The sequence below is a fragment of the Ranitomeya variabilis genome, chromosome 1 (assembly GCF_051348905.1).
Source record: "Ranitomeya variabilis isolate aRanVar5 chromosome 1, aRanVar5.hap1, whole genome shotgun sequence".
NCBI lineage: Eukaryota > Metazoa > Chordata > Amphibia > Anura > Dendrobatidae > Ranitomeya > Ranitomeya variabilis.
In genome coordinates, this window is record NC_135232.1 from 646,470,762 (window position 1) to 646,494,233 (window position 23,472).

General features: G+C 42.8%; 1 protein-coding gene across 11 annotated transcripts in view; it reads right to left on the reverse strand.

Annotated features, from left to right (window-relative positions):
* SIPA1L1 (signal induced proliferation associated 1 like 1) overlaps nt 1-23,472 on the reverse strand; it is a 324,202-nt gene that overhangs the window by 156,814 nt on the left and 143,916 nt on the right. For all 11 annotated transcript variants that reach the window (XM_077262132.1, XM_077262085.1, XM_077262067.1 and 8 more), the window contains one exon: nt 12,758-14,543. In XM_077262132.1, coding sequence (XP_077118247.1) covers nt 12,758-14,240 — 1,483 coding nt within the window. In that variant the 5' untranslated portion in view covers nt 14,241-14,543. The remainder of the gene's footprint in view (nt 1-12,757; nt 14,544-23,472) is intronic.

The following is a 23,472-nucleotide window of genomic DNA, read 5'->3' on the forward strand; positions in this document are numbered from 1 at the left end:
TTAAATATTGTATTTGTTCTGGTTTTGTTTGTATTTTTTACTTCAAAATAAGATATGTGCAGTGTGCATAGGCATTAGTTCATAGTTTTTTTTAAAAACTATATTCTGGCCCTCCACTGGTCTGAGGGACCGTGAACTGACCCCCTGCTTAAAAAGTTTGAGGACCCCTGGTCTAGAGAGTGGCTCTAGGGGATTACTGATTGTCATGTAACAGTGCAAGCAGTCCTTGCAGAGAGTCCCCGATTCAAACTACCCAGTTATGGCACAGTGCGGTCATTGACCTCTCCTGCCGTTGATTCAGCATCTCAACGTTAAAGCAGTTCTTTCCCTTCTGCTCGGTCGATGTGTTATGACTACTGGCTTCGTGCCAACTGACAGCCAGCTCCATGCAGTCTCAACCAGTCAACAGAGTAGAGCAGAAGAGAAGCTGCTCTGTCGAAGCAATGTGAGCAGAAGCCACTGAATCGCTGGTAGGGATCAGCGCCGGGCACAACAGGCAGGTAGTCAACTTGCTGCCTGTTAAGGACCGCCCTCCGGGACCCCGGCTGCTGAGGGTGGCCCTCCGGGACCTCGGCTGCCTGCTGAGGGCGGCCCTCCAGGACCCCGGCTGCATGCTGAGGGTGGCCCTCTGGGACCCCGGCTGCATGCTGAGGGTGGCCCTCTGGGACCTCGGCTGCCTGCTAGTGTTTCAAGACTCCTATCTGAGGTCTATAAAACCTCTGCTACCTGTTTCTCATCTGCCTGCTGCACAGACACCCATGGCCCATGTGCCCACTTGGACCTTGGCTTTGAGGATCCCCCTAACCTAATGAGCCATACATCAAAATGAGACGTGCACGAGCCTCCTGTACCTCAACATTATCAGTCAGAGGCCCCCATACAGTTTAGACTGTTGGCCAAACTTGTCGATATCAGTGGGTTTTCCTGATGTAGACGGTGAGGTTACATGGCAACTTTTTCTATTTAATTCAAGCATAGCACAATGTTTGCAGCCATCACTGTTTGGGGGGGGGGTAGTTATTTAGTAGCTGAGGCTGCATGGTAACATCTGGCACAAGACAGCAACTATGCAGTCATGGCTTCCATTAATTTGCATAGCTTCTAAAGCAAATTACAATTTATAGCTGTGACTTCACCATTCTGGTAATGCGTCTGCCAACCCTGCATAGCAACACGGACGCTCTATAAATACCCGGCCAAGATTTCTCCATACAAATGAGAATAATCTTGTTCTTAGATTTTTTTTTCTTTTTCTCAAGTTGAGAGTCAGCGGCTTTTCTTATATGTTCTTCATATACAGCCAGGAGCAGTATAAGTATAAGAGAGGACAGCAGCAATCTGATATATAGACTCACTGCACTCAACATATGGTCTGATAATGGCGGCACAGAAGCAGGATGTGGAGGGTCCGCAATATTCTGAAGACCACCACCAGTCTAGACTGTAACGTGGATAATTATGCAAAGAAAATTAAAAATTTTTTAACCAGTGCAGCAGTTACGTCACTGGCTCACTGCATCTCTAAGCTTTCTGGAAACAGGCAGGGGCATTTGCTTTTATTTTTTGCTTCGGAGCAGAAGACACTGGTGATGCAAAATTATGTCAAAAGCCTTTGCAGATTATGTTATGGGAAAAACTTCAGAGCTTCAGACATATTTCTATCTTGGGTTTTGTCTGTTTAGTGGTCAGTGTGAACATGTGCCTACACACTGCACGCACAACTTAAGGTGTATATACACACTGCTCAAAAAAATAAAGGGAACACTAAAATCCCACATCCTAGATATCTGAATGAAATATTCCAGTTGTAAATCTTTATTCATTACATAGTGGAACAATGAGAACAATAAAACCTAAAAATTATCAACGTAAATCACAACTAATATCCCATGGAGGTCTGGAGTTGGAATGATGCTCAAAATCAAAGTGAAATGAAAATGAAGTTACAGGCTGATCCAACTTCAGTGGAAATGCTTCAAGACAAGGAAATGATGTGTGGCATCCACGTGTCTGTATGACCTTCCTACAATGCCTGGGCATGCTCCTGATGAGGTGGCGGATGGCCTCCTGAGCGATCTCCTCCCAGACCTGGACTAATGCATCTGCCAACTCCTGGACAGTCTGTGGTGCAACATGACGTTGGTGGATGGAGTGAGACATGATGTCCCAGATGTGGTCAATCGGATTGAGGTCTGGGGAATGGGTGGGCCAGTCAATAGCTTCAATGCCTTCATCTTGCAGGAAATGCTCACACACTCCAGCCACATGAGGTCTGGCACTGTCCTGCATTAGGAGGAACCCAGGGCCAACCGTACCAGCATATGGTCTCAAGGGGTCCGAGGATCTCATCTCGGTACTTAATGGCAGTCAGGCTACCTCTGGCGAGCACATGGAGGGCTGTGCGGCCCTCCAAAGAAATGCAACCCCACACCATTACTGACCCACTGCGAAACAGGTCATGCTGAAGGATGTTGCAGGCAGCAGATCACTGTCCACGGCATCTACAGACTCTGTCATGTCTTGTCACATGTGCTCAGTGTGAACCTGCTTTCGTCTGTGAAGAGTACAGGGCGCCTGTGGCGAATTTGCCAATCTCTGTGTTCTACGGCAAATGCCAAGCGTCCTGCACGGTGTTGGGCTGTGAGCACAACCCCCATCTGTGGATGTCGCTAACTCAGACCATCCTCATGGAGTCAGTTTTTAACTGTTTGTGCAGACACATGCACATTTGTGGCCTGCTGGAGGTCATTTTGCAGGGTTCTGGCAGTGCTCCTCCTGTTCCTCCTTGCACAAAGGCTGAGGTAGTGGTCCTGCTGCTGGGTTGTTGCCCTCGTATGGCCCCTCCACGTCTCGTGTAATGGCCTGTCTCCTGGTAGCGCCTCCAGCCTCTGAACACTACGCTGACAGACAGCAAACCTTCTTGCCACAGCTCGCATTGATGTGCCATCCTGGATGGGCTGCACTACCTGAGCCACTTGTGTGGGTTGTAGAGTCCGTCTCCTGCTACCACGAGTGTTAAAGGACAACCAACATTCAAAAGTGACCAAAACATCAGCCAGAAAGCATTGGTACTGAGATGTGGTCTGTGGTCCCCACCTGCATTGCCAATAATTTCCATCTGTTGTCTATTCTATTTGCACAACAGCATGTGAAATTGATTGTCAAACAGTGTTGCTTCCTAAGTGGACAGTTTGATTTCACAGAAGTTTGATTTACTTGGAGTTATATTCTGTTGTTTAAGTGCTCCCTTTATTTTTTTGAGCAGTATAATAATAATAATATAATAATAATTTTTATTTATATAGCGCAAACATATTCCGCAGCGCTTTACAAATTATAGAGGGGACTTGTACAGACAATATACATTACAGCATAATATAAATCACAGTTCAAAACAGATACCAGTAGGAATGAGGGCCCTGCTCGCAAGCTTACAAACTATGAGGAAAAGGGGAGACACGAGAGGTGGATGGTAACAATTGCTTTAGTTATTTGGACCAGCCATAGTGTAAGGCTCGGGTGTTCATGTAAAGCTGCATGAACCAGTTAACAGCCTAAGTATGTAACAGTACAGACACAGAGTGCTATTAACTGCATAAAGTGTATGAGAACATGATGAGAGGAACCTGATGTGTTTTTTTTTTGTTTTTTTTTGTTTTTATTTTTTTTTGAATGGGCCACACAGGGATGGTTAGGTTAATGCATTGAGGCGGTAGGCCAGTCTGAACAAATTAGTTTTTAGGGAACGCTTAAAACTGTGGGGATTAATCGTATTAACCTAGGTAGTGCATTCCAAAGAATTGGCGCAGCACGTGTAAAGTCTTGGAGACGGGAGTGGTAGGTTCTGATTATTGAGGATGCTAACCTGAGGTCATTAGCGGAGCGGAGGGCACGGGTAGGGTGGTAGACTGTGACCAGAGAGGAGATGTAAGGTGGTGCTGAGCCATGGAGTGCTTTGTGGATGAGGGTAGTAGTTTCGTACTGGATTCTGGAGTGGATGGGTAGCCAATGTAATGACTGGCACAAGGTAGAGGCATCGGTGTAACGGTTGGTGAGGAATATGATTCTGGCAGCAGCATTCAGGACAGATTGGAGTGGGGAGAGTTTGGTAAGAGGGAGGCCGATTAGTAGAGAGTTAAAATAGTCCAGACGAGAATGAATAAGTGAGACAGTAAGAGTTTTTGCAGAGTCGAAAGTAAGAAAAGGGCGAATTCTAGAAATATTTTTGAGATGCAGATAAGAAGAGCGAGCCAGTGATCGGATGTGGGGGGTGAATGAAAGCTCGGAATCAAGGATGACCCCAAGGCAGCGGGCATGTTGCTTTGGAGTAATGGTGGAACCACACACGGAGATGTCAATGTCAGGCAAAGGTAGGTTAGTAGAGGGAGAGAACACGAGGAGTTCAGTTATAATAGTGTATATATATATATATATATATATATATATATATATATATATATATATATATAATATACACATACATACACACTCACACATGCACACACACTGTCTGCAGAATTATTAGGCAAATTGTACTTTGATCACGATACTTTTTATACATGTTGTCCTACTCCAAGCTGTTCAGGCTTGAGAGCCAACTACCAATTAAGTAAATCAGGTGCTTTCCATCTCTGTAGTGAGGAGGGGTGTTGTCTAATGACATCAAAACCCTATATAAGGCCTGTCCCACACATCCAGGTAATTCCGGTACCGGAAAAATCGGTACCGGAGTTATCCGTGTCAGTGAGCTCACGTAGGCCATCCGTGTGGTACACGTGCGGCAGCCGTGTGCCGCCCGGGTACCACACGGACCGTGCAGGAGAGACAGCGCTACAGTAAGCGCTGTCCCTCCTGTGTGGTGCTGAAGGCTGCATTCATCTCTTCTCCCCCGCAGCGTTCGCTGGAGAGAAGAGATGAAAGATCAATTTTTTCTAATTTTTTGTTAAAAATAAACTTTGCTGGTGTCCTCCCATCCCCAGTGCGCCGCCCGGCCCCTTGCAGATACAGAGAAATACTCACCTAGCTCCCGCGATGTCTCCTCTCTCCTCTCCGCGCCGCTGCTTCTCCTGTATGAGCGGTCACGTGTTGCCGCCCATTACAGTTGATGAATATGCGGCTCCACCCCTATGGGAGGTGGAGCCGCAAATTCATGACTGTAATGGGCGGCACCATGTGACCGCTCATACAGGAGAAGCAGCGGCGCGGAGAGGAGAGAGGAGACATCGCGGGAGCTAGGTGAGTATTTCTCTGTATCTGCAAGGGGCCGGGCGGCGCACTTGGGATGGGAGGACACCCGTAAAGCTTATTTTTAACAAGAAATTAGAAAAAATTGATCATTCATCTCTTCTCTCCAGCGAACGCTTCGGGGGAGAAGAGATGAATTAAGCCTTCAGCACCACACAGGGGGGACAGCGCTTACTGTAAGCGTTGTCTCCAGCACGGCACACGGACGGCACATGGACAACATCCGTGTGCGGTACGTGTTTTACACGGACCCATTGACTTTAATAGGTCCGTGTAATCCGTGCGCTCCCACGAACACTGACATGTCTCCGTGTTTTCCAAACGGACACACGGTCCGCGAAAACACGCTGACATGTGCAGAGACACATTGATTTTAATGTGTCTACGTGAGTCAGAATCACTGACGTGTGAAACCGGCCTCAGGGGTGCTTAATTATTAGGCAACTTCCTTTCCTTTGGCAAAATGGGTCAGAAGAGAGATTTGACGGGCTCTGAAAAGTCCAAAATTGTGAGATGTCTTGCAGGGGGAAATAGCCAAACTTTTGAAGCGTGATCACTGAACAATCAAGCGTTTCATGGCAAATAGCCGACAGGGTCGCAAGAAGCGTGTTGGGCAAAAAAGGCACAAAATAGGCGCAAAATAACTGCCCAGGAATTGAGGAAAATGAAGCGTGACGCTGCCAAGATGCCATTTGCCACCAGTTTTGCCATATTTCAGAGCTGCAACATTACTGGAGTAACAAAAAGCACAAGGTGTGCGATACTCAGGGACATGGCCAAGGTAAGGAAGGCAGAAAAATTACCTTTGATCAAGAAACATAAAATAAAACGTCAAGACTGGGCCAAGAAATATCTTAACCCCTTCATGACATGCGCTGTACTAGTACGGCGCATGTCGGGTCTCCCCCTTTGATGTGGGCTCCGGCGCTGGGCCCACATCAAAGTCGCGACATGTCAGCTGTTTAGTACAGCTGACATGTGCGCGCAATAGCGGCAGGTGGAATCGCGATCCACCTACCGCTATTAACTAGTTAAATGCCGCTGTCAAACGCTGACAGCAGCATTTAACTACCGCTTCCGGCCGCGCGGCCGGAAATGCTCACATCGCCGACCCCCGTCACATGATCGGGGGTCAGCGATGCGTCGGCATGACAACTTGAGGTCTCCTTGAGACCTCTATGGTTGTTGATGCAGGCTTGCTGAGAGCGCCACCCTGTGGTCGGCGCTCATAGCAAGCCTGTAATTCAGCTACATAGCAGCGATCTGATGTAGCAGAGCCGATCAGGCTATGCCAGTTTCTAGTCTCCCATGGAGGCTATTGAAGCATGGCAAAAGTTAAAAAAAATGTTTTTAAAAATATGAAAAAAATAAATAAAAAAAAATATATAAACGTTTAAATCACCCCCCTTTCTAAATAAAACAATTAAAAAAAAAAAAATCAAACATACACATATTTGGTATCGCCGCGTTCAGAATCGCCCAATCAATTAAAAAAAAAGGTTAACCTGATCGCTAAACGGCGTAGCAAGAAAAAAATTCAAAACGCCAGAATTACGTTTTTTCGGTTGCCGCGGCATTGCATTAAAGTGCAATAACGGGCGATCAAAAGAAAATATCTGCACAAAAGTGGTATTAAAAACGTCAGCTTGGCACGCAAAAAATAAGCCCTCACCTGACCCAAGATCCCAAAAAATTAAACCGCTAGGGGTATCGGAAAATGGCGCAATTGTTTTTTGTTTAGCAAAGTTTGGAATTTTTTTTCACCACTTATATAAAAAATAACCCAGACATGTTTGGTGTCTATGAACTCGTAACGACCTGGAGAATCATAATGGCAGGTCAGTTTTATCATTTAGTGAACCTAGCAAAAAAGCCAGACAAAAAACGAGTGTGGGATTAGACTTTGTTTGCCATTTCACCACACTTGGAATTTTTTTCCTGTTTTCTACTACAAGACATGGTAAAACCAATGGTGTCATTCAAAAGTACAACTTGTCCTGCAAAAAAAAGCCCTCACATGGCCATATTGACTGAAAAATAAAAAAGTTATGGCTCTAGGAAGGAGGGGAGCAAAAAACGAAAACGCAAAAACGAAAAAGGGCTGCGTCTGGAAGGGGTTAAGACTGACTTTTCTAAGGTTTTATGGACTGATGAAATGAGAGTGACTCTTGATGGGCCAGATGGATGGGCCAGAGGCTGGATCAGTAAAGGGCAGAGAGCTCCACTCCGACTCAGACACCAGCAAGGTGGAGGTGGGGTACTGGTATGGGCTGGTATCATCAAAGATGAACTTATGGGACCTTTTCAACTTGAGGATGGAGTGAAGTTCAATTCCCAGACCTACTACCAGTTTCTGGAAGACAACTTCTTCAAGCAGTGGTACAGGAAGAAGTCGGTATCGTTAAAAAACAACAACATGATTTTCATGCAGGACAATGCTCCATCACATGCCCCCAACTACTCAACAGCGTGGCTGGCCAGTAAAGGTCTCAAAGAAGAAAAAATAATGACATGGCCCCCTTGTTCACCTGATCTGAACCCCATAGAGAACCTGTGGTCCCTCATAAAATGTGAGATCTACAGGGAGGGAAAACAGTCCACCTCTCGGAACAGTGTCTGGGAGGCTGTGGTGGCTGCTGCACGCAATGTTGATCGTAAACAGATCAAACAACTGACAGAATCTATGGATGTTAGAAATGTTTATTTCTAAATTTTGTACAGTTATATTGGTTTACCTGCTGAAAATAAACAAGTGAGATGGGAATATATTTGGTTTTTATTAAGTTGCCTAATAATTCTGCACAATAATAGTTACCTGCGCAAACAGATATCCTCCTAAGATAGCCAAATCTAAAAAACACCACTCCAACTTCCAAAAATATTAAGCTTTCCTATTTATGAGTCTTTTGGGCTGATTGAGAACATAGTTGTTGACCAATAATAAAAATAATCCTCTAAAATGCAACTTGCCTAATAATTCTGCACACAGTGTATATATATGTGTACATACACACACAGACAGAGCGGCTAAGATAAGTATTGAACACCACCACTTTTCTAAGTAAATGTATGTATTTCTAAAGGTGCTATTATCACGAAATTCTCTCCAGATGTCGGTAACAGCCCATCCAATCCACACAGGCAAAGATTTCAAACCATAAACGTCCATAAATTAATTTGTGTGTAAAAATGAGACGGAGAAAGTATTTAACACACTTACTGAAATTTAATTAATACTTTGAACAAAAGCCTTTGTTGGTGATGACAGCTTCAAGACACCTTGTATGGAGAAACTGGTCACAGGCATTGCTCAGATGTGATTTTGGCCTATTCTTCCACACTCTCTTCAAAGTCTGAAGGTCTCATTCTATGAACTCTGAGCTTTAGTTCCTTCCATACATTTTCTGTTGGCTTCAAGTCAGGTGAATGGCAGGGCCATTCTACCAGTTATATTTTCTCTTTCTCTGAAACCAATTGAGATTTACCTTGGCTGTGTGTTTGGGATCATTGTCTTGCCGAAATGTCCACCCTTGTTTCATCTTTATCATGCTGGTAGATGGCAGCAGATTATTGTCAAGAATGTTTCGGTACATTTGTCCATGCATCCATTTCTTCAATTACATAAAGTTTGTCAGTGCTGTATACTGAAAAACAGCCCCACACCAAGATGTTCCGACCTCCAAACTTCATTGCTGGTATGATGTTTTTGGTGTTATATGCATTGCCTTTTGGCCTCCAAACAAGGTGTGTATTAAGGCAACCAATTAGTTCAATTTTGGTCTCATCTGAGCAGATTATATTCTCCCAGCATTTCACAGGCTTGCATAAACATGCTTTTTTTAAGCAATGGAGTCGTGTGTGGTGTGCTTACAGACCATGTAGGTTGAGTGCATTATGTTTTCTTTGAAACAACTGTACCTGCTGATTACAGCTTTTTCTGTAGCTCTCCACTGGTGGTGTTTGGCACGTGGCCAACTCCCTGATAATTCCATTTACTTCTCTGTCTCAAATCTTGCCAGGAGCACCTGGTCATGGCCTGTTTATGGTGAAATTATGTTCTTTCGACGTTCGGATTATGGCTCCAACAATGCTCACTGGAACCTTCAATAATATAGAAATTCTTCTGTAACGAATGGCACCAGTATGTTTTACAATGATAAGTTTGCCAAAGTCTTGGGACAGCCCACTGGTTTTACTCAAAAGATCAAGAGAGGTTTCTCGTGTAGCACCTTGGTAATGAGACCCCTTTTTATACGCCATCAGTTGCACCAGCTGATATTTTTCACTAAGAGGCAGGAATGCTTTATAATAACTAATCGTTTTCAGTGGGTGCCATGACTTTTAGCACCTCTCTTTCTTCATGTGTTCAATACTTTTTCCGTGTGTCATTGTCTCATAATTACACATAAATGAACTTATGGACATCAATGGTGTGATTGCTTTGCCTATACACACACAGGTGCATTGATACGGAGACTTGATTACACACAGGTGGATTATATTTATCATCATTAGGCATTTAGGACAACATTGGATCATTCAGAGATCCACAATGAACTTCTGGAGTGAGTTTGCTGCACTGAAAGTAAAGGGGCCGAATAATATTGCACATTTTTCCACAAAAATTTAAAATAACCAATAAATTTCATTCAACTTCACAATTGTGTTCCACTTGTTGTTGATTCTTCACCAAAAATTTACATTTGGTATCTTTATGTTTTAAGCATGATATGTGGGAAAAGGTTGAAAAGTTCCAGGGAGCCGAATACTTTCACAAGGCACTGTATATTTTATGTATTGATTAAATAAAAAATACTATTTAAACATATGTGTGGATGTATATATTTTTATATATACACATACAGTCATGGCCAAAAGTATTGACACCCCTGCAATTCTGTCAGATAATACTCAGTTTCTTCCTGAAAATGATTGCAAACACAAATTCTTTGGTATTATTATCTTCATTTAATTTGTCTTAAATGAAAAAACACAAAAGAGAATGAAGCAAAAAGCAAAACATTGATAATTTCACACAAAACTCCGAAAATGGACCAGACAAAAGTATTGGCACCCTCAGCCTAATACTTGGTTGCACAACCTTTAGCCAAAATAACTGCGACCAACCGCTTCCGGTAACCATCAATGAGTTTCTTACAATGCTCTGCTGGAATTTTAGACCATTCTTCTTTGGCAAACTGCTCCAGGTCCCTGATATTTGAAGGGTGCCTTCTCCTAACTGCCATTTTTAGATCTCTCCACAGGTGTTCTATGGGATTCAGGTCTGGACTCATTGCTGGCCACCTTAGAAGTCTCCAGTGCTTTCTCTCAAACCATTTTCTAGTGCTTTTTGAAGTGTGTTATGGGTCATTGTCCTGCTGGAAGACCCATGACCTCTGAGGGAGACCCAGCTTTCTCACACTGGGCCCTACATTATGCTGCAAAATTTGTTGGTAGTCTTCAGACTTCATAATGCCATGCACACGGTCAAGCAGTCCAGTGCCAGAGCCAGCAAAGCAACCCCAAAACATCAGGGAACCTCCGCCATGTTTGACTGTAGGGACCGTGTTCTTTTCTTTGAATGCCTCTTTTTTTCTTATGTAAACTCTATGCTGATGCCTTTGCCCAAAAAGCTCTACTTTTGTCTCTTCTGACCAGATCTTTCTTCCAAAACGTTTTAGGCTTTTTCAGTTAAGTTTTGGCAAACTCCAGCCTGGCTTTTTTATGTCTCAGGGTAAGAAGTGGGGTATTCCTGGGTCTCCTACCATACAGTCCCTTTTCATTCAGACGCCGACGGATAGTACGGGTTGACACTGTTGTACCCTTGGACTGCAGGGCATCTTGAACTTGTTTGGATGTTAGTCGAGGTTCTTTATCCAACATCTGCACAATCTTGCATTGAAATCTCTAGTCAATTTTTCTTTTCCGTCCACATCTAGGGAGGTTAGCCACAGTGCCATGGGCTTTAAACTTCTTGATGACACTGCGCACGGTAGACACAGGAACATTCAGGTCTTTGGAGATGGACTTGTAGCCTTGAGATTGCTCATGCTTCCTCACAATTTGGTTTCTCAAGTCCTCAGACAGTTCTTTCTTTTCTCCATGCTCAATGTGGTACACACAAGGACACAGGACAGAGGTTGAGTCAACTTTAATCCATGTCAACTGGCTGCAAGTGTGATTTAGTTATTGCTAACACCTGTTAGGTGCCACAGGTAAGTTACAGGTGCTGTTAATTACACAAATTAGAGAAGCATCAAATGATTTTTCGAATAGTGCCAATACTTTTGTCCACCCCCTTTTTTATGTTTGGTGTGGAATTATATCCAATTTGGCTTTAGGACAATTCTTTTTGTGTTTTTTCATTTAAGACAAATTAAATGAAGATAATAATACCAAACAATTTGGGTTTGCAATCATTTTCAGGAAGAAACTGAGTATTATCTGACAGAATTGCAGGGGTGTCAATACTTTTGGCCATGACTGTATATACAAACACTGTTGTATAAAAGAAAGAGCAGTGTCTGCAGGAGTAAGTACAGGAGCAGTGTGAGTTCTGCTGAATGGAGCAGTGCCCTCCCACACAGCAACCACTCCCACTTGTCAATTTCCAGAGCCAAGAACAAGACAACACAGGAAGTCAGATGATGTGTCCAGGGAAGCAGGTCAGGTTACAGAGTATTTGAGAAAGCAAGGTATTTAGTAAAGTGCATATGAAAAGGACTTATAAAGAAGTTGCTAACCCCTGTACGCTTCAGACACATTACTGTTTTTTGGGGTCTGTACCACAGATCACGGCATGAAATCTAACCAACACAATTCTGCTTTTCCAAGAAATATGTCATATGTTGGGAGAATCAGGAGACCCCACATACCTTACATGGTTGGAAAGTTCATCCAACATTTCATTTAATGACCAATTTTAACTTTTGATAATTCGAAAGTAAACCTCATTTTGAGGTACAGCACCTAACAAAACGCTACAGCAATCATGGCACAGCTTTATGCTTACATAGTGCATTACCCAAGAGAAGCAATTGAAGCAAAATGTCCTAAAACTGAATTTTAAAATGTAATTTATCCATAACCTGAACAAATTCTATTAGCCAAAATTCACTCTTTTCATTTGTTCTATTCAAGCTGCATAGAGGTAATAGCCGTGTGCAAAAATCTATAGAAATCATACAAGGGATGATGATTTAGTCTGTGGCACTGAAGTGCAAAATCTATGCCTAACCTTACAGTTAATTGTAAGTAAATGCCTCTTTGTTCCTTGTAGGGTTTCAACCAAAATTAATTAAAAAGCCTTGAATGCAATTAGAATTTTAAGAGGAAATTTAGAACAAGGAGCACAATAGATAACTTCTGCACCTCACAGTGATTGAAATTCTTTTGGCGAAAACTATGGCTGCCTTAATTAATGTGTTCTGCGCTGGAAGAAAGTAATTTAACACATGGTTGAGCACAAAAATGCAAGTTTAAAAAAAAAGAGAGAAAATTGAGCATAACTCACCTTTTTGATAGAAATATTTTCGAAAATAATATGCGCCAAGGTCTACATGTTCAACGATATATCTTTTAGCCCTGTCGATATGTAAAACCAGATTCTCCTTGGGGACCTCGAGGACAGCCAGTCCTGCATTTGCACAGTGGGAACTCATTGTTGACTCAAAGGAAGAATTTTCACTGCCAGAAAAAGAACCGGAGTTCGATTTGGACAAACTGACTTTCTTTTCTCCTTCACCTCCCATTTCGTTACGGAAATATGGACAGCTCATTACTAAATCGTTGCTTTTGTCATCTCCTTGGTCAACGTCTTTTGAATTTAGGTCTTCGGTGCTACCGGTTGGAGAATTGAAGCTGGAGGAGTGCGACAATGGTCCTGCGGCCAGAGAAGCGGCTGCAGCAGCTGAGGCTCCAGTGGTGGTGTTTCGTCGTTTGATAACATTATGCCGGTTGATGACAACTTCGTTCAAATCAAAGAGGACACTCTGGACGTCGTAATGAGCAAAACACTTTGGGCAAGTCCATGGCTTAATACTGTCGTCAGAACGATTGTCGTCAATATCTATAGTTTTTCCAAGCTCTCCTTCTGCTTTTGCATTTCGAAGCTTACGGAAAATTGAAGAATCTCCAGTTTCTGATTTGGAGCGTCTCTTTAGTGGCTTGTCCCGGTCTTTGAAGACCCTATGCCCATCTCTTTGACCATCTATAACATCCAAGGAGAAACCAGAGCCTCTACTTCCACTGCTCAGTAACAGTTCACTCAACTTTGATGGTCCATGTCCGCGATGATCGGCTTTCTCATTTTTATATCCCTTTATTATGTCGAAGAAGCTGTCACTTGATGTTCCCTGTTTGTCTATCGAGGAGGTGCTACCATATTCTCTATGGAGCGATGGACCAGTCTTAAAAGTTGGTGACATACACTCTTCAAAATTATCCATATCAAACTCGCTAATTGTAATATCACTGTTACTCCGTTGTCTAATTCTGCGGTGAACTTTTCTAGGGGAGCTTCCGCTGGAGTAACCTTCAGGAGACAGAAACCTGGAGTCTAAACTTTCTGCCTGTCTTGTTTTATTCTTTAGGGTATTCTGAATGCTTTTTAGCATAACAGAGTCACTGGAATTCATACTGGATGTACTAACTTGACTACTAGGACTACTCTTAACAGACATCGTTTCTATACTAGCAGTCTCCATATCCTGACTAGTTCTAAGTTCCTTTACGTTCTCTTTTCTGGGAGGCCAATCTGCAATACGTGCTCTCACACCCATTTTAGGTACACCTGGTGTAGAGGAAATGTGGTGAGAGCTCTCACTACGAGGAGGTCCTACGGGAGACATGGCCGAAGAACCTAAACTACCATTCTGTGACCTAAAACGTCTCATATAAAAATCATCAGAACGAGCCTTTGGTGGTCCATCTGGTACAGATGATTGAGTTCCACTTGCAACGGACCTTTCAGTCTGGGACCTTTTCAAACTGGTCATGATCTGAAGAAGTACTCAACTTTAGAAAATTCCAGAGCAAAAGGAGTCCATCTTTATTCTCTGAAAGGATTCTGTTCTCCTGGAGAGAATACTCCAGAGAACACACTCGTTTCATGAGATCTGCCAAGTTATAAATAGATATTTATGATAAAAAATGTGAAAGTGTAATGACTTGTCACTAATTCATGGAGAATGTGAGACAGCGAGACATTTTCTGCTTGTTTCTCTGTTATGGTTGATATCCAATTCAAGACTGTCTGTGCAACATCATGAAATCAATCTCAAGCTTTTCCGGAAATAAACCTGAAAGACAAAGGAAAAATTAACTGTAACTATAAAATATTTCCATGGTTATTAAAAAAAACCTTTACGATTGCTTACACTGTACATTTATTTGATGTACAATCATGAACGTCTATAGATGCATCTTTATACACACACACATCAAAATGTAAAATTAAATTCATCACATGTAACAATCTGATAATCGATTCTAACCAAGATTGGTATAACCCTAAATTTTACAAGACTGGAAACAAAATACTTATAGGACCCCATACACATTAGACTAACGACAGCAGAACCCGCCAATTTCAAAGGTTTTGGTGGGTTTAATGTTATGCCAAGACTGGACAAACATAGAAATTTGCCATTGCCATCTACATTTACAGATTGATTGACTATGTAAACTTAAGGCCCCATACACATTAGACTAATGTCCACCATACCCACCAATATTTACGGTTTCAGCTGACAGACTAATGTGAATGAGGGCGTCAGTGGACAGATCGTTGGGAACGATGTACTGTATATCACGCATATCCTATTTCAGATCGCCGATCGCATTCTTCTGCCAGAGTTAAGCCACCAGCCAACTTGTCAATCGGCATCTTTCTCAGAGAACACAGGAGTGCTTAGCCAAGCGAGCACTCCAAAGCATGGGAGAAGCAGCTGACTTTGCTTTCTGCCGAACGATCGGCCAAAGCATTATCCAGCAGACAGCCATTAAATGTGTATGGCCAGCCTTAATATGTCAACACATCTTTGATGGTCAACATACTGACCTGCTATCTCCCCGATCCCTCTCTATAGACATACAAGATCAGTTTGGCCAAGGGTGCATGTGCTTATTAATAAAGATAGCTACTGCTATAAACTTCTAGCAGGTGGTGATCTCTCAGGAGATACCTGGTCCTCCTTTCCCCTGTCAAGTGGGAGTTGGGAGGTTCAAATACACATCAAATGATCAGCAGGTTTGGGTGACGTTTCTCCATTTTGTCTGGGGGGGGATCTGGTCATTAGTGCTTAGACTAATGGCTAATTATAATTACTAATTACTAATTTCTAACTGTGGTTAGAATAGCCATTCCAAAAAGTAATCACAGAATCATCATGGTCCCAAATTTGATGACAAGACAACATTGTTTTCCCCATAAGCACAATCATAGTCTTAAAAGAAAGAACACATGGATTCTCATGCTATTATTGAAAAATACATTCCTGCCCAAAACTCAGTTGAACTGGCATACAAAATAAAAGTAAAAATGGCAAATAAAATAACCAATGTTACGTGAAAGTGAAGCCATAATATACACCATACAACGTGCATTCAAATGCAACTCTGAACGCTACACGATGGAGATTACATTGCTCCTGGGTCTGTCGAGACAGTATCAAAAGTGATGTCGATGAATGCAAAAGGCTCTGTAGCTAAGCGTCCCTCGAACGCATCCTAAAATGTTATTGTGTAAACGTCTTTGCTTTTTATGCCAGGTAGTTTGTAAATGCTATAAATGTTCTCCGCCATGGGCAAAGACGCTCTGCAACATAGCAGTTCCTAATCATACCACTCAGCAGGAATTAAGACCAATGGGCTTTGAAGAAAAGCTTTCCATGACATTCAATAAGAAATCCTTGTCAGTCCGAAGCCATTCAGGATGAAGATACAATAGATTTCTCAGTAACAGCTCTTCTGTATTCAGGGTTCACGGTTGACTAGTTAAGAAAACCAAAACCCGGGAGACCGAACTCAAGACAATGATAGCATATAAGATGGCTGGCACAAACAAAAAGCATGGTATATCCTTAGTCTATGAAAAACGCGTCCTGTTCTAATAACTTGCACTGAAAAACATCTCTGGTTGTACAATCACAGTGAAACCAAACCATGATAATTACCGGTAAACTACAATATGGAGATGCTGATTATGAATGGGGGGATGTTGAGAAGGTCTACAGTAAAAGCTGGTCGGACGTCATCTGAATTAGGGCACAAATTATAGGCGACCAAGTCAAGTTGATTATTCATCATCTTACATGATTCCTGCACTGTAGGACTAGAAATAAGCCGAATCGGGCACCAGGTCGGACACCATCACCAAAGATCTGAAACCAAGTGCCTTAAGGCCCCGTCACACATAGCGATTTACCAACGATCACGACCAGCGATACGACCTGGCCGTGATCGTTGGTAAGTCGCTGTGTGGTCGCTGAGGAGCTGTCACACAGACAGCTCTCTCCAGCGACCAACGATCAGGGGAACGACTTCGGCATCGTTGAAACTGTCTTCAACGATGCCGAAGTCCCCCTGCAGCACCCGGGTAACCAGGGTAAACATCGGGTTACTAAGCGCAGGGCCGCGCTTAGTAACCCGATGTTTACCCTGGTTACCAGTGAAGACATCGCTGGATCGGTGTCACACACACCGATTCAGCGATGTCAGCGGGACCTCAACGACCAAAAAAAGGTCCAGGCCATTCCGACACGACCAGCGATCTCGCAGCAGGGGCCGGGTCGCTGGTACGTGTCACACATAGCGAGATCGTTACTGAGGTCGCTGTTGCATCACAAAACTTGTGACTCAGCAGCGATCTCGCTAGCGATCTCGCTATGTGTGACGGGGCCTTTACTCTTCTATAATACTTCACTAAAGGAGTATTCCAGCCTAAATAAGTTCTCGCCTATCCACCAGATAGGAACTACTCTGATTTAAGCTATGGCCTATCATAGGGAACCCCACAGGTCTGCAGGAAAATGGATTTTTGCTCCATCTTCAGCGTCAGACTTAATTCCACAGAGATGCACTCTGGGAATAACCCAAGGGACACAAGTTTCCTGTTCTGGTGATCAGTGGGGTCTCAAGGAGAAATAAACTAAGGGTACCGTTACACTAAACGATTTACCAACGATCACGACCAGCGATACGACCTGGCCGTGATCGTTGGTAAGTCGTTGTGTGGTCGCTGGGGAGCTGTCACACAGACAGCTCTCCAGCGACCAACGATGCCGAAGTCCCCGGGTAACCAGGGTAAACATCGGGTTACTAAGCGCAGGGCCGCGCTTAGTAACCCGATGTTTACCCTGGTTACCATCGTAAATGTAAAAAAAAACAAACAGTACATACTCACATTCCAGTGTCCGTCAGGTCCCTCGCCGTCTGCTTCCCGCACTGACTGAGTGCCGGCCGTAAAGTAAAAGCAGAGCACAGTGGTGACGTCACCGCTGTGCCCTGCTTTCCGGCCGGCGCTCACAGTCAGTGCGGGAAGCAGACAGCGAGGGACCTGACGGACACCGGAATGTGAGTATGTACTGTTTGGTTTTTTTTACATTTACGATGGTAACCAGGGTAAACATCGGGTTACTAAGCGCGGCCCTGCGCTTAGTAACCCGATGTTTACCCTGGTTACAAGCGAACGCATCGCTGGATCGGTGTCACACACACCGATCCAGCGATGACAGCGGGAGATCCAGCGACGAAATAAAGTTCCAAACGATCTGCTACGACGTACGATTCTCAGCGGGGTCCCTGATCGCTGCTGCGTGTCAGACACAGCGATATCGTATGGATATCACTGGAACGTCACGGATCGTACCGTCGTAGCGACAAAAGTGCCACTGTGAGACGGTACACTAACATTTATTATGTGTCCAATCAAATGGTGATAATATCTTTAGGGCAGAACACCCATTCCAGGGATTGCATAAGATTAGAAAACAAAAAAAGCTTAATTCTGGTCTACAGGAATTCACTGGCAATGCAGCAGTACCATAGACAACCCATGGACAACAGTGGAAGAATGCAGTCATGCTTTTTTTCTTTTTTTTTACTATCATACAATTTTAGGATATTTTATTTTAGGCAGATAAAACCCAAATAATTTCCATGTGAAGTTCCATTCACTATAGATTTGCTCCAGTTGGACGCCTCTTCCAAAGTTCCAATATATTTTTTTATTTATTCCCAAGACGTCATTATAGTTTCTCAACTGAAGGATTCAAATTTTTTTTTTAAATTGACATATGCAGCAATTATATACTTGACTTTCATAGGCAAATTTCCGAAATGTAAAACTTATTTTTCAATAATATTGGTTGTCTCCGGGGTTTTTCATCAGGTTCTAATTTAAAGGGGAAAAAAAACAACAACAAAAAATGCCCTAGCTGTCACAAGACATGGAAATAATGCCCAACATATGGTCCACTTGGTCAGCCAAGTTACAGAAGCTTCTCATAAAATTAGAAAAGCAAAAAGTTAATTTATTTCAGTTCTTCAATACAAAAAGTGAAAACTCATTATATAGAGTCATTACAAACAAGAGGAAGATGAGAGACACCAGACCCAACAATGCAGACAAGCTGACGGCTGCTATCAAAGCAACCTGGGCTTCCATAACACCTCAGCAATGCCACAGGCTGATCACCTCCATGCCACGCTGCACTGATGCAGTAATTGATGCAATAATTTATGCAAAAGGAGCCCTAACCAAGTATTGAGCGCATTTACTGAACATACATTTCAGTAGGCCAATATTTCAGATTTTAAAATCATTTTTCAAGCTGGTGTTATAAATTATTCTAATTTACTGAGATAATGACGTTTGGGTCTTCATTGGCTGTAAGCCATAATCATCAACATCAACAGAAAAACACTTGAAATAGATCACTCTGTTAGTAATGACTCTATATAACATATTAGTTTTGTACTGAAGAACTGATGTTAATTAACTTTTTGATGATATTCTAATTTTGTGAGAAGCATCTGTATATGCACTCAAGCAATCACTAGAGAATTAAGCTTTTCAACTTTCTAGTACATTAACGCCCCCAGGCCAGGCATACACGGGCACCATGAGTTGATCAATGCCTAATTTGAAATGTATGGTATCTAGCTAAATTACATGAGACTAAACCTGACTGATGACTTCCACTGTGAGAGGGGTCTATACGAAATAATTGATCTGTTCACTTTTTAATGGATTATTGAATAGCTCTATTATAGTTACACAATACCCAAGGATATCAGTCTAATTGGGAAGCATAGCTGATGGTCCTGTAACGTGGGATCATCTGTTCACCAGCACAGGCTTTTTCCTTCTTGCTATTGAAAGGATCTGGACAACTCAAGTGCAAATCAATAATAAATTGTAAGAAACTCTAAGATAATCTCCCCAATAGTTTCCTAAAGATACCAATGTAAATGCATAATTAGACAGATTACGGTAGTCTTATGTGCATTGTGTAGAACAGGACTAATATTATATATATATATATATATATATATATATATATATATATTTTTATAGATATATATATATATACACACACACATACATACACACACACACAGTATATATAGTGGCATGCTATGGACACGTCAATAATTATTTTTCTGGCGGTAGCCCTTTAAAGGGTACCTATCGTTTGCCATAACTATGTATTTGTTTTTATACCTCGTGTAAACAGTCGTATTCTCCTGAATTCAGCATTGTTTTTCTTTTGTTCCATTGCCTCTCCATTTCTGAGATTTGGCCGTCTTTTCCTAGTATGTACCGTAAATCTATTTTATTTTTTTTTAGCTATGTGGGTGTGGTCCTCGACTCTTCCCTACAGTAGTCCACTTGAACACCACACCCAGTTTGATTAAGAGACTAGATTTACAGACAAAGAAAAGGGGGCCATATCTCCGGAAGAGAGATGAGCAGGAACAAAAGAAAAGCAATGTCGAATTCAAGAGAACAGCGGCATTTCGGCCATTTGAAATATTATATACACTGCTCAAAAAAATAAAGGGAACACTTAAACAACAGAATATAACTCCAAGTAATCAACCTTCTGTGAAATTAAACTGTCCACTTAGGAAGCAACACTGTTTGACAATCAATTTCACATGCTGTTGTGCAAATGGATTAGACAACAGATGGAAATTATTGGCAATTATCAAGACACAATCAATAAAGAAGTGGTTCAGCAGGTGGGGACCACAAACCACATCTCAGTACCAATGATGATGTTTTGGTCACTTTTGAATGTTGGTTGTGCTTTCACACTCGTGGTAGCATGAGACGGACTCTACAACCCACACAAGTGGCTCAGGTAGTGCAGCTCATCCAGGATAACACATCAATGCGCGCTGTGGCAAGAAGGTTAGCTGTGTCTGTCAGCGTAGTGTCCAGAGGCTGGAGGCGCTACCAGGAGACAGGCCAGTACACCTGGAGACATGGAGGGGGCTGTAGGAGGGCAACAACCCAGCAGCAGGACCATTACCTCAGCCTTTGTGCAAGTTGGAACAGGAGGAGCACTACCAGAGCCCTGCAAAATGACCTCCAGCAGGCCACAAATGTGCATGTGTCTGCACAAACGGTTAGAAACCGACTCCATGAGGATGGTCTGAGTGCCCGACGTCCACAGATGGGGGTTTGTGCTCACAGCCCAACACCATGCAGGACGCTTTGCATTTACCACAGAACACCAGGATTGGCAAATTCACCACTGGCGCCCATGTGCTCTTCACAGATGAAAGCAGGTTCACACTGAGCACATGTGACAGGCGTGTCAGAGTCTGGAGACGCTGTGAAGAGCGATCTGCTGCCTGCAACATCATGTCTCACACCATCCACCAATGTCACATTGCACCACAGACTGTCCAGGAGTTTGGTGGATGCTTTAGTCCAGGTCTGGGAGGAGATTTCTCAGGAGACCATCCGCCGCCTCATCAGGAGCATGCCCAGGCCTTGTAGGGAGGTCATACAGGCACGTGGAGGCCACACACACTACTGAGCATCATTTCCTTGTCTTGAGGCATTTCCACTGAAGTTGGATCAGCCTGTAACTTAATTTTCCACTTTGATTTTGAGCATCATTCCAACTTCAGACCTCCGTACGATATTAGTGGTCATTTACGTTAATCATTTTTAGGTTTTATTATTCTCAACACATTCCACTATGTAATGAATAAAGATTTACAAATGGAATATTTAATTCAGTGATATCTAGGATGTGGGACTTTAGTGATCCCTTTATTTTTTTGAGCAGTGTATATACAGTTATATGAAAAAGTTTGGGCACCCCTATTAATCTTAAGCTTAATGTTTTATAAAAATTGTTTTTTTTTGCAACAGCTATTTCAGTTTCATATATCTAATAACTGTTGGACACAGTAATGTTTCTGCCTTGAAATGAGGTTTGTTGTACTAACAGAAAATGTGCAATCTGCATTCAAACAACATTTGACAGGTGCATAAGTATGGGCACCTCACCAGAAAAGTGACATTAATATTTAGTAGATCCTCCTTTTGCAAAAATAACAGCCTCTAGTCGCTTCCTGTAGCTTTTAATGAGTTCCTGGATCCTGGATGAAGGTATTTTTGACCATTCCTCTTTACAAAACAATTCCAGTTCAGTTAAGTTTGATGGTCGCCGAGCATGGACAGCCCTCTTCAAATGATCCCACAGATGTTCAATGATATTCAGGTCTGGGGACTGGGATGGCCATTCCAGAACAGTGTAATTGTTCCTCTGCATGAATGCCTGAGTAGATTTGGAGCGGTGTTTTGGATCATTGTCTTGCTGAAAGATCTATCCCCTGCGTAACTTCAACTTTGTCACTGATTCATGAACATTATTGTCAAGAATCTGCTGATACTGAGAGGATTCCATGTGTCCCTCAACTTTAACAAGATTCCCAGTGCCGGCATTGGCCACACAGCCCCAAAGCATGATGGAACGTCCACCAAATTTTACTGTGGGTAGCAAGTGTTTTTTTGCCGCCATGCATAACGCCTTTTTGTATGACCAAACAACTCAATCTTGGTTTCATCAGTCCACAGGACCTTCTTCCAAAAAGAAATTGGCTTCTCCAAATGTGCTTTTGCATACCTCAGCCGGCTCTGTTTGTGGCGTGCTTGCAGAAACGGCTTCTTTCGCATCACTCTCCCATACAGCTTCTCCTTGTGCAGTGCGTTGTATAGTTGACCGATGCACAGTGACACCATCTGCAGCAAGTTGATGCTTCAGCTCTCTGGAGGTGGTCTGAGGATTGTCCTTGACTGATCTCACCATTCTTCTTCTGTGCCTTTCTAATGTTTTTCTTGGCCTGCCACTTCTGGCCTTAACAAGAACTGTACCTGTGTTCTTCCATTTCCTTACTATGTTCCTCACAGTGGAAATTGACAGGTTAAATCTCTGAGACAGCTTTTTGTATCCTTCCCCTGAACAACTATGTTGAATAATCTTTGTTTTCAGATCATTTGACAGTTGTATTGAGGAGCCCATGATGCCACTCTTCAGAGGAGATTCAAACAGGAGAACAACTTGCAAGTGGCCAAGTAGCTTTTCTCATGATTGCATACACCTAGCTATGAAGTTCAAAGCTCAATGAGGTTACAAAACCAAAAAAAGTGCTTTAGTAAGTCAGTAAAAAGTAGGTAGGAGTATTTAAAACAAGAAAATGATAAGGGTGCCCATACTTATGCACCTGTCAAATTTTGTTTGAATGCAGATTGCACATTTTCTGTTAGTACAATAAACCTCATTTCAAGGCAGAAACATTACTGTGTCTAACAGTTATTAGATATATGAAACTGAAATAGCTGTTGCAAAATAAACCATTTTTATAAAACATTAAGCTTAAGATTAATAGGGGTGCCCAAACTTTTTCATATAACTGTATATACCAGTACAGTACCCGGACCCCATTCATTTAAATGGGGGTCCCTAACATCCAGCGTTTGCCACGCTGTCATGTGCATGACAGAGCGGCAAACACCACTTCTGATTGGCGGTAAAATCATCACCGCCGGACAGACAGCCGCAGTTCCCACATTGTCAAAAGACAGCGGGAGCACTCAGCTGTGATCGGAGGTATAAAGTTGAGCTCCGGGTCACAGGTGTCAAACTGATGGGACTACGTCATGGGGTCCCTCCCCTATTTTTGACAATGAGCCTTGCTAAAGCA